General features: G+C 34.6%; 1 protein-coding gene across 1 annotated transcript in view; it reads right to left on the bottom strand.

Moving 5' to 3' along the window:
- Window positions 1-13,011, bottom strand: part of LOC123694431 (heparan sulfate 2-O-sulfotransferase pipe) — a 59,221-nt gene that overhangs the window by 7,145 nt on the left and 39,065 nt on the right. Inside the window, exons 4-7 of the mRNA XM_045639867.1 lie at window positions 5,146-5,234; window positions 4,555-4,768; window positions 3,253-3,391; window positions 2,162-2,318 (exon numbers count right to left, since the gene is read on the bottom strand). Of these exons, the coding sequence (XP_045495823.1) occupies window positions 2,162-2,318; window positions 3,253-3,391; window positions 4,555-4,768; window positions 5,146-5,234 (599 nt within the window). The remainder of the gene's footprint in view (window positions 1-2,161; window positions 2,319-3,252; window positions 3,392-4,554; window positions 4,769-5,145; window positions 5,235-13,011) is intronic.

The raw sequence follows: 13,011 nt of genomic DNA, 5'->3' as shown, positions 1-13,011 counted from the left end.
GGTGCTGAACGGCTGGTTTAGAGTCGGGGAGATTCAACCGGCCCGACGGCCAGGGCTAGGTGTGGCCCAGCGGCCGCTGTGTGCGGCGTGGGATGGCGACCAGAGGTCGTGGCTTGGCGGACCCCGTGTCCACTGGGCAAAGGTGGCGCTGAACGGCAGTTGGGGTTGGAAAGCCTCGACTGACCCGACGGCAGAGGTCCTGTTTGTGGACCAGAGAGGAGCCGGCTTTTATGCGGCGGTGGATGGCGGCCAGAGGTCGCGGCGCGACGGGCTCGCTGGTTTAGCAAGCTACGCCGTGCAGCGGAGGGCGGGATCCCGACGTGTCATTGTGATGACGCGCGGAGACTTCTGCAGAGAGGTGTGGGGTGGCGGCCGCTGTAAAACGGCCGTCTGCCAACTCGTAATCCGGTCCGTGGGGCCGGACCGAGGGCCGCCAGTCGCCACCTCTGGTGAGGTGGGGACTGCGAGGTAATCTCTATAAAAGTACGCCGGAGGGTCCCCCGATGTGTATTTCACACATCGGAGGACCTTCCAGCGTGCACCTTCCAGCCGGACGGTGTGGGGTCGGGGGTTCGGGGGAACGCGGATGATGGAGCGGGGAAAGATCCATTGTCTGTGCGTTGGTGGCGTAAGCCTTCGTTCCAGCAGCCGCCAGCGAGGGGGGGGGTTCTAGTGGTGGGCCTGGAAACGGGCATCTGCTGGGCGGGACACGCGGTAGAGTCGTAACCGTTCCCGCAGTTCCGTCCAAAGCAGCGCGATGGAACAGAGTAGGGTTTTAGTCGGTAAAAATCCGACATAACCACGGCTCCATCCCCGGGAGCCAGGGGTATCTAAGAAGATTTCCCCACTATAAAAAAAGGGCTCTTTCCCCGAGTGCCCTGGGTATGCCTAAATGTATTCTGAATTCTCCACTATATAAAAAAGGTACTATATGCCCTGCTTACATCACGGGCTCTATTAAGCAATAGTTTTTAAACCAGGGAGAATCAACAATAGATGCAACTAAGCATAGTAATTTACAGTTGCCGGGTCTTATACACGCGCCTTTATCCTCATCACAATGTATATAGGCTCTAAAATCTCAGTTACACGGAGTGCGTGTCCGATCGCTAACTCATTGATCTTCAAATCGACACGGGCTGAACAACCGCATCTAATGGACGACGCCGAATGAAGATCGCAGCGTGAGAGTAATGATCCCTTTGCGAAATACACACAACGAAATAACACATCTCTAACACCGCACCGTTTGAGGCATTTTCATTCTTATATACGTGAACTTAAGCTCACACTCGCTTGATTGCACTGAGATGATGGATTAGATACCGCAATGGTAATGAAATGTTTTTACTGTGAAGCTTCTGGCATAATGTATCTATCTTCGATAATTTTATACGCTGTTCAAAACTGTTAAGTCCTAAGACGAAGGTGTATGTTTAAAAACTCCGTTATATAAGGTTTTTCATGGAGTGCGAGTGGGCAACTTTATGAATAAGTTGTTATTTGCATTAATTAACTAGGGGAGCTAACGTAGCCCTTTACTTATCATCAGTTTATGCTAAAACATTAAACGGTCAAGACCCTCGTCTATAGACGATGTCTTTGGCCGACTGGATTGTGTAATTTGCATTAATATTAATATTTTATATAAAATTAATAAGATTCCTTAATGCTTTATGACGTGATAAATTATTATAATTTTTTTCTATAACCCATATATTCACGGCCTAACAAAAGAAATAGCGAAATTAGTGATATTACCTATTAAACAAGTTTCTTGTGAATTGCTTCGTGGGAACTCACAATTGAAATAATTACACATTGTCAGGACACGTCAGAAAAATGTGACAAAGACAAATCGTATTCGAGCTTCATCTGCGAGGCCATGCCGATTTAATTTTGCAAAATTGCAATTTGTAGCGTGACCGATTAAAAACAACTTGAGGGGCAAATTAAACCATAGCCGTACTCCGTAGAGTGCTTAATTTCGTGTTTTGCGATTAATTTGTTTTATTATCTATTTATGTCGACATTTTGAATACCTTACACCTTACAGTGAGCGTAATCTCGTGATCTCGGAAGGGACTTAGTTGTATTGTCGTAGTTCGTCAAATATTTTCTTCGTTCTGAGCTAAAATTGTAAGCAAACTGCTAAACATACCTTTCTAAGCCACGCAGGGTCGGGTAAAGGCAAGTCTGGGAACACCCTTTTCCTCTCCACATAATACCAGGGAGCCCTCACGTAGTAATACCATGAGATAACACGTTCCACAGGATCGCGGACTACGTTTATATAAATTGGTGATGGTAGTCCAAACCTGGAAAAGCAAGTTAAACAATAAATCTTAAAAGTCTTCATATTATCCATCTTATAAATATTCGGCAAAGTTTTAAAGAATACCTAGACACAATTCGTCTTCATCAGAATTTGATAATATTTCGGAATAAAATAGTTACGTGTTTTGGCAATATCAAGAGAGATTATTACCTAATATCAAATTAGTTTTGTGCAGTTAAAATAAATCAATAAAGAATAACAGCTAATAAGGCAAACTATATAGCAACCAATTATTTTAATTTTTTTTTTTTTTTTTTTTTTTTTTATCTCTATGGTGCTTAATTTCACTCATTATTTATAGACAAGTTAATCAAGATGAAATAGCAATTACGGTTAATGAGTGTGTAACAATAGGATGATTATAGCACGTGTATTTCAATCTATCATACGTATAAATATAGAATGGTGTTTATCGCTACATCGCGATCGTTGTATGAATTCAAAACAAAAGCATTGATTGATGTTTGGCGCTAACATAAAAGCATTCACCTAGTTTGAGAAATTGTAATTATGTTTATTAATTAATGTACAGTTAAATATGTAAATAACTTATGCTTATAAATTATTTAGATAGATTAATTTGTGTTCTGGTGAATAAGTAATGAATTCACGGTCATCGTTATGAAGAACAGAAAAGTTGATCACGTTTTAAGATGATTTAAGTCTAAAGGTTAATTATGAGTGACATTAACTACGCATCTGCTTATGAGAAATTATGTTCAGAGAATTAAATTTATGGCCCACAAAGCCCTTTCATAAATTACATTTTTATGCATATTTATTAATTTGATTCATGGAGATTTTATCTCTGAATTATAACAAGAATGTATTGTAAATATTTCGAGAACAATTTTGAAAATTATTTAATTTATCTGTCTCCTTTCTGTCATATATAAAGAAAGTAATATAATTACCGTGTGAAGTTCGTATAGCACACGTGCTTGGCGTAAGAAGCCGGTGGACTGTATGCGGACACCAAGGTGGCGAGGACCTGCTGGTCTGCTGGCGCCAGTCGAATGGTCTCTACACGCTGTACTGTGTCTCGGTGGAAGCCTGTAAGTAATTCATTTTGTGAACTTCTGTCATGGAATCAACGACAGCCAAGTAGTTGAGTTCCTTTCATTCTTAGTATTGGGATGTGTGTTAAAGTTTGTGTTACATATTGTGTTGATGTAGGTATCTAGCGTATAAGTTTGTCTTATTGTGTTTTTAGGGTTCAAACATTAAAATATTAAACATAGCTGTGAATGGCACTTCATCATTTTAGCGCTATACGCAGCTAACCGAAAACTTGTTTAGTTACACATTCAACATACTGCTTAGTTTCAGAAACTAATCTAGAAGCAAATATGTGCGGTGAGGTCTAACGGTTCGGACGGTAACGTGCTCGCAGTGACAACACAATGCTGTCAACAAATCTTTGTTTTTACCCAAGGTAAAGTAAGTCATTAGTATTGTTCGGTGTTAGCAACGAGTTATATAATCATTACCCAGTTTTCGCATGGCTGCTTTAACAAAAGATGTTATTTTTAAACACGATTCCGTTGAGACCAGGGACAAAATGATTTGACATAAAGTAACGTAGTTCTAGTATGTTTCCGTTATGAAATATTATTATTGTAGCGATTTTCCACTCTACGAGTTTGAGAACAACGAATGCAAATGTAGTGTTAAACGTTTATCTCCTTCGTCTAGGAATAGATGAGAATATGCGTAATATAGAACCCTAATAATTTATATTAAAATTTAAAATTTAACAAGCACTGTAAAATTTAGTTAATGTAACTATTCGCATGCCAGCTGAGACTGGCGAATTGTGTAGAACATGTTCTCTCATAACACCAATGTATTACCACTTTTCTTGCGAATAAATTCATTTCATTTCATTTCATTTCATTTCATTTCATTTCATTTCTAATCGCCGATGGGGTATATTTCTGTTGTAATATAGTGGCGGTCATAGATTACAATCTTCGTCAGTATATTATTCATTATAGTCATAAATGTATCTGATACATCAATACTCATTAACAATTTATATTTTGCTTATCCGGAGACGCAGAGAGTGCGCTACATAGAGAAAAGGCTTGATTCGTTAAACAAAACATTTTGTTGTAAGGTCGATGGACCTTAACTATACATATATCAATTTAACAATTATGATGCTCCTCAAAAATAATCCACATGAAAATCTTGTTTATAAAAAAAAAACTTACCAAACTGATTCCTTATAGCGAGGCGCCTCAGGAGCTCCATGAAGGTTTGACTGCCCACTTTAGGTACCCTATTGAAGAATAGCACCTCAACATCAGCTCGAGCCGTGTTATTCAACTCCCATGGATCGGGAAGGATTTCTTCCGTTATTTCCTGCAATGCTTCATCTGATCTCACTATCTCTGATTCCAGAGTTCTTTGTGGTTTACTCCGTTCCTGAAAAAATCAAACATTCAATGTGTGGACAAATAGTTATTGGTATCTATAGCTATGCTATACTTAGCTATTGCAGGTCCTTCCTATAATTCATACATGTCATTTGCATACTTATTTGCTGCTGAAATTAATTACTTAAATTTTAAAGAGAATTAATTACTTTATAGAAAATATTCGAAGTTATGTTATTTAAATTGAAAAACCTTGTTTCTACCAAAATATATAGTTATTCATTTGCAAAACATAACTAGCCTTACAAAAACGGATTACATCACTGCCGATACAAATCCTTTTTATACTAATTCTATTATTACACTTGTTCCTTCACAAAAACCAATTTATTCCTGTCCATAGAAAATTAACATAAAATGACTTACAACGCCGGTGTTCCTGCGCAGAGCCTCGAGCGCCTCTTTGTACTCCTGAGCCGACGCGTATGCATGTTCTGTGCGATCTGTCTGAATCCCTATGAACAAGTATGTATTATCATTAATTATATGTTATATTTGAATGATTATAGAATAAGATGAGTCAGAAGTTTGAGAAATTCAATCGCATTAAAATGAATTACAGTCTGGCAAAAAAGTAGAGGCTCTTGTTTTTTGGGGCGTTCATTTTACATTGTTCACTTTTATGAGGGCAGGATTTTAGGTCGATTTCTAAGCTGTATTTTGCTATATGAGCATTGCAATATGGGCATAGGCTTGTAATTTGAGAAAAATTAACTAATTATAATTCAAATAAATAATGTAGGTACGGCTCTACATAATAATTATGATGAAGATTTGAGTAGGTAGATATATGAGTTAGAATATAGTTTTTATATCGATTACCATAAAATGGATGATCTCAAATGACCACACAAAAGAGGAATAGAATTTAAAAAAGGTGATTGGACCTATAATAATCATTAAAACACATATATTTAATAGTATAGCACAATGCACTATATTTTCAAATTGTATGCGTAATTTATGTACCAGAAACCAATAATTTGTAGCCGCAGTTAAGTGAATATAGCATTTTTTATTAGAGAAACTGTTTTTTGTTCTCACTCGATAATAATGGGGACAAATGTGTGCCTTTATGGGCATTGAATTCAATTACAAAATCAGTTTTTGAAATTCCTTTTGTGATTTTGAACTCATATGAATTTTGCTACAATTATGTTTAACAGATTAGGTACTTTCGAAAACATCACATCGTCAAATTGTATAAATATTTTAAACTACGACTTTAATAAACAGAAGTTTAAGACCTCATTCGCCTGGTAAATTCCCATTGAATTGTTCTGTTTATTTTTGCATTTCGCACTATATAGTAGATAGAAATAGCTGTCATATTCGCTAATACAATATTGATTCATGGTTGCAACTATTCGCAGTGTAAACTATTGAGATTGTTTTGTTTATGTACAAAAATATTAATAAAATATAAAGTATTTGGTTTTTAATCACCTCTCGATCACAAATAGATACTTTTTTCAGTTATCCATTGATTAACTCTGATTTATCTGGGATATTTCTTTATTTTCATGCTTTAAATTAAGAGATAATACTTTTATATTAAGCGTGGACAGAAATAATTCAATTCGCTTCATGAACAAAAAAGTGTCACGAGAAATGACATCGCGGTGGTCGGCGCCGAGCTCATGACTCTAGAACTAATCGGTTACAGAGATTAGCCGTAAAATACTCACTAATGTTTCATTATAAAATCATGTTTATAAAATTACCAATTCTATAGCAGCTGTAGTGTTATTCTATACCTTTATAAAACGAACAAACAACGAAAAAGAAGAAAAAGCTGTTAGCTGATAACGTAAAAAAATATTTAGACTGAATGCTCTCTTACCACGTTATTGGCTCAATGAGTAACACTACATCAACACGTATTCTTCATGTTATGACTTATGATCTATAATTATTTTTCACGTATACTTATATTATTAAAAGTGGTGGTTTCTTAACGATAGAAATTAACTAAATACAACCATGAACTTTGTCAAGCCAATTATCAGAGAAATAATTGCCATCGGCTAGAAGTATCACTATCAAAGCTATGTTATCTCAAGCATATACCACGATATACGTTGGCATTTGCGCTATCGTCCTGTATCATAACGGTGATGTCATCTGTAAATTTCTCCAATACACGTTATAAATCTTCCGATCTTACTTCGTGACCCTATATTCAGACGTGGAAATTGTCTTTCACGAATCTATAATCTAGCCAAGGTTGTTGGCATCAACGCTGCAAGAAATTTGTAGTAAAACAGACATTAGCCAAAAAACAACTGAGCTACGTTCTACCCGTGTTTTGTAACAATTACAGTTTTAGTTTCTTTCATTACAAAGAAAAAGAGTAAATAATTAGCGAGAAAAGAAAAACAGAAATAAAGTTATTACGAACCTACGCTTTTTCTTTACTTATCGTAGTCAGAAAATTAATTTACTTTAAATTAGGTATTTTATAATAAGGTTTTCCTCGGAAGAAACCAATTTCTATTAAGTATTAAAGATTGGAAAATAATAACTTTTATGCTTTTTTTATAAATTAGATACACCTTTCGGAAACTCATTGAAAGTTATCTGAGAGCGATGATCCGATTTGATAAAATACACTCGTTCCGTATAAGGTTTTATTTTATTGATGCCTAAATATAGGTCTACATAGATGATTACCCAAATTACAAAGGATATGATGTACCTATCTCTGCGTAGAGGGAACTTCTGAATCTTGTCTTTAAAATCATTGTAGGTAGGTAAGTACTTGTATATTTTGTGTGTTTTCCTGGGTAAATATTACAAATTACAATTAATGCTCTATTCACGCGAGTTTCATACACAGACATTTTAGTAAATTAATGTCGTTTAAAAGTAATTTCAATTTTTCTACTTTACGAAACTTGTGTTCATAAATGGGGCTTTATATATCTATATATTTTTGTGATTTTGTGTCTTTTTGCGTTGTGTCGTGTCGATTTTGTGTCGCAGGTCAAAGCTTTTCTGCAATCCGGTTAACAATAATAGAAAATAATTAAAGTTCCAACTTGGTGTATAATAAAATATTATATGCGACGAAAGATCTGACAGCTTTGCACAAAAACATGTACCACCTACTTTGTAATAACACAGAGTACACAGACGCTCCAATTCAAATTAAAAAGTCTGCTACGACTACGAGTAAGTTTTCTCATTTCAAATGCACTTACATTGTAAAAGATTGTTTTAAAATACGTGTGCAAACAAAAAAGCTATCTACTTACGATTACAGATGGAGTGTGAACTCATAATAAGCTATTCGGAAGCGTAACCGCAAAAACTACATCTTCATTTTGAATACTCACGGCGACTAAGAAAATAAATAATACCGATTTAATACATGAGTAATAATGATTTCGATGATATAAAAAATGAGTCTATAATGAAGAGAATGTTTACAGCATCCGGCCGTTGAAACTGTGCCGTGAACAATAAATTCTTCGCAATCATTTATTTGATGAAGCGACTGATGAATTCCCAGGTTGAGCGGTTATGATTGATACGTATTTGATATCATTTTTTGCTCAATTGTCTCAAGATATATTCTTTTGGAGAGAATTAGTATATTTTATTTGCAATTATAGAAAATCTATTGTGTCGTGGTCTCATTGGGCCGCTCGGTGGTCAAGGGGATAAAATAGATTATTTGTTTAAGTATATAATGTAATATTTACCTAACCTTTTTCATGAAAATAATCGTATCCACCGAATAACCATTTATTGCCTATTACAACACATTACGAAATTACCCTATAATTTAATAAAAGTTTTTTGTAGTATGTTACTTTCAGACAAAATTAAGACATAACACTATTTTAGACAAAAACCACTACAAGTCGTTGTTATGGCGTAACAGCTAAGTCCTAATGGTGCCCATTTGTTTTAATGATAACTATTTGAACATGAGCCGGCAAATACAGTTTAATTCCATGCCCTGGAGGTCGTATGTAATTGTTTTATTTAATATTTAGCTAGATAAATCCTTTATGTCTGTTTCTAAACGGCAATTTATAACAATTAGACCTATGTTTAGACCATAATTGCCTATAAATGCTGTTCATTATTCACTTTTTTTCTGTGCGGTTGGGGAAGAAATACTTCGTGGAAATCCGTGTTTTATGGGAAAAATTACACGTACAACTTATTATTTATAAGTTTTAATGTATGTATTTTTAATTACTTGGGTATTTTTCTGATTATTAGAAAAATGTTATGGGTTTTTTCTATTATATAATACGGACATATTGAAAAATAGGTTTTCTTGTTTTAACATTTTTTCTTAATCTCTCCTGGGGCCTTAGCCAAACGTCAAAACGCCATGGAATAGAATACGCTATCGATAGAAATTGACATAAGCGTATGATGTTTTGCATAAGGATTCGGTCACCCTACCAACGACAACGACGACCACGAACAAAATTTTCATCCAGTCGCAATTAAATAAATTTGTGCAAAACACAATTAAAAATGAAATTTAAGAATTTCCTGTCGTATTGGTGTTTGGAAAAAAAATTTTTGAGATCAATGGATAAACAAATAGGTTTTTCATAGAAACGGTGGCTCCTAGAAAAAAATGTATTTAACCTTTTTTATAGATAATTAGATTATATACAATTTTGGTTCAGGTGATTGTATGATAAACTTACCGTCTCGGCGAAAATCGCAAAAAACCCTATTTCTTTTTATTAATTGACCTCGAATTTTTTTATTCCTGAGTACCAGAATGACGGGAGATTTTAATATTGATTTTGAACAAATTTCGGCAAGATTGGAACTTTGGTCGTGGTCGTCTGCGTCGTTGGTAGTGTGATCGAACCATTACCAAAATGTCATGAGCTTATGTCAATAATTAGCGTTAGCAGTTTCTATTCCATGGCGTTACGTACGTTTGTCTAAGGCCCCAGGGCCTTTAGACAAACGTACGTAACGCCATGGAATAGAAACTGCTAACGCTAATTATTGACATAAGCTCATGACATTTTGGTAATGGTTCGGTCACACTACCAACGACGAAGACGACCACGACCAAAATTCCAATCTTGCCGAAATTTGTTCAAAATCAATATTTAAATCTCTCGTCATTCTAGTACTCGGAAATAAAAAATTTCGAGGTCAATTAATAAAAAAATAGGGTTTTTTTTGCGATTTTCGCTGAGACGATGAGTTTATCATACAATCACCTGAACCAAAATTGTAGATCATCTAATTATCTATAAAAAATGTTAAATACATTTTTTTCTAAGAGCCACCGTTTCTGTGAAAAACCTGTTTGTTTATTCATTGATCTCAAAAAAAAAATGTTTCCAAACACCAATACGACAGGAAATTCTTAAATGTCATTTTAATTGTGTTTTGCACAATTTTATTTAATTGCGACTGGTTGAAAATTTTGTTCGTGGTCGTCATTGTCGTTGGTAGGGTGACCGAATCCTTAGGCAAAACCTCGTACGCTTATGTCAATTTCTATCGATAGCGTATTCTATTCCTTGGCGTTTTGACATTTGTCTCGGCGCTCAGCTTATTTAATTATAGAATCGACTTCATGTGCGTAGGAAATCTTGATTATACTTTATGGTTAATATAAAACTCACGTTATAAATGTTTATTTAGCGCTGTATCTCGGAAAGGAGTAAGGACCACACTGTGTTACCTTCTTATCGTAGACTGGTCTGAATTATTGCTAGCTATTGTTAGGTTTCGCCTACTGCATTCTAAATCAGTAGCAAATATCAATATGATATAAACACTAAACAGGCAAAACAGCTATTATTAATATTGACTGTTCTTAGTGTCATACCGAGGTTGATTCGATCTATTTTTACTAAGATAAAAAAAATATAAGTACTTTAATATAAACGTAACAGAAAACATATTATTATCTGTACCCTGTAGTAATTATTTAAAATAATGATTAATATTCTCATAAAGGTACTTAGTATCTAACTACACCATTTTTCAAAAGTACCCTTGGCCACAGAAAACATTTATGACAAAGAGAATACAAATACAAAGTATTTATTATCTGTACCCTATAGCTACTATTTTATAAAATGACTAGATTTCAAAGGAAAACCCGCATAGTTCCCATTTCCGTGGGATTTTCTGGATAAAAATTATCCTATGTGTTAATCAAAGTTACCATCAATATGTGTGTTAAATTTCATTGTAATCGGTTCCGTAGAATTTGCGTGAAAGCGTAACAAACACACACACATCCTTACAAACTTTCGCATTTATAATACATATTGTTAGTAGGATTAATGTCCTCAAAAAATACTTATATTTTTCACAAGTGTCCGAGACGTTCTGTAAAATATTACGCAGGACGACATAGTTATGGCCTTTTTAAAAAAAGAAGAATATTTATTGTTAATTGGCATCCTTTTCTAGATTTATGGGCATCCAGCAGAGAAAACGAATAATCTAGAATATGATATTATACAGTATGTAATAGGATAAGAAAACATTCGAGAAATAAGCTAAGTATTTTACTTTAACTATTTTGACTTCGTAGCTATTTGATTAATCGTTTTTAGCGATATTGCTAGCTTTTTTATAATAAGTATGCAGGGTGTCCCACTATTGTTATACTAAGCGCGACGGGACTTATAGTTTTGCATACACTGATCACGTAAAAAATACAAATTACGTAACCTTCTTTGAACTTAGTATACTGACAATGAGACACCCTGTATAATTAAAAGTATCTACTTCGAAAAAGTCTTTAAATTAAACCTTTGGAGTTTTTTAAACGTACTCTACGTTTCTAAGAGTTTCGAATCCTCGCTGCTAACGAAATTACCCATAAAAAAACTATAATCAAAAGTACTCTAAAATTTATTACGAATAAAAAGATACCACATTTTTTTTATTTTAAAATGCGTCTATTAAATAATAAAAAGCGGTGTAAAAGTACATTTTTATGTACTTTTTACTATACCATGAGTGGTTGAACCAGTATATTATCATTGGCATTTGCTAAGTTAACCTTTATATAGATAGACTGCCGAGTGCTGACAATAACTAGCCAACTTGTTCATGTAAATGTATTCTGTGTTTGCAAAAAAATGTTAAGACGCTGTCCTCTTTGAGGGAGGGGGATGTTGAATATATGTATGTCAACTTACATTCAATGAATTGTTAAAGCTTAGTAGAAAATAGACATATTGCCATGATATCCTTACGCGGACGATTAGGCGCATTAGGTATATGGATAGCTGAATCACCAAAAAATCCACTTTGATTTTTTAAGTGGGCGCTAAAATGTTTTCGTAGTCCCACCTTTTTTAATTAATGTTGTTTTTCTGTCTTTTGCGAAATATTATTTTTGAATAGTCATCTATGATTTCAAGCCATAAAATATTGATACTAAAAACCGTACCATGTTTTTTTAATTTAAACTTTCTAATATGTAGGTACCTTTGAATATTACAATTTGATCATATAGGTAAAAGTTTTAGTGTTTATTGCGTCCTTACCCAAATTACATGCCATTGACAATTTATGTCTTTTTTAATTGCAAAAATTCGCAGTGAAGGGGCACAATCGCAAAAATTCATGAGTACTGTTAATTACTGTGAATTGTGATTGGTATACTATAACTTCCAGGAAGGCTGCCAACACCAGAGGATGGTGAGACAAGTTTTTATTCACAATGTTATGTTGTTCTAATGATCTCCTCATTTTTATGAGCTAAAGGTCTATGGACTGTGTTAATGACTGTCTATTTTTATTCAATTTTAAAGAAATAGCTTGTGTTGTGCCATTTCTATAATACAATATACATACTGAACAAGACAAGTGATAACTGCGTTAAAAACAACCGACTTCAAACTTGCACTTGCAACATTTACAAATACAGACAAAAATGCTCATAAAATAAAAACTACAGGGCCTATCCGAATAAAATTTTCATGGAACCAATTCGACACTATCCTGCGTCGAACAAAAAAACCTCGGAGAAATCGGTGTACATACATAAAAAAAACATACCGGCCGAATTGATAACCTCCTCCTTTTTTTGAAGTCGGTTAAAAAGGTCTTTAGCTAGGACTAAAAATGTAAAAATAAATCCGTGCGCAATGTTATTGTCAAAAACCAAAAACCTAATATTTTCCAAAAAAACAAAACTTCATTGATTGTAGGTACCACAGACTACACTACTACTTGTATCAACACTAATATCACTTGGCGTCAACA

The sequence above is a fragment of the Colias croceus genome, chromosome 9 (genome assembly GCF_905220415.1).
Source record: "Colias croceus chromosome 9, ilColCroc2.1".
Classification (NCBI taxonomy): domain Eukaryota; kingdom Metazoa; phylum Arthropoda; class Insecta; order Lepidoptera; family Pieridae; genus Colias; species Colias croceus.
The sequence above is the reverse complement of the archived record's forward strand: the minus strand, read 5'-3'. Positions and strand labels throughout refer to the sequence as shown.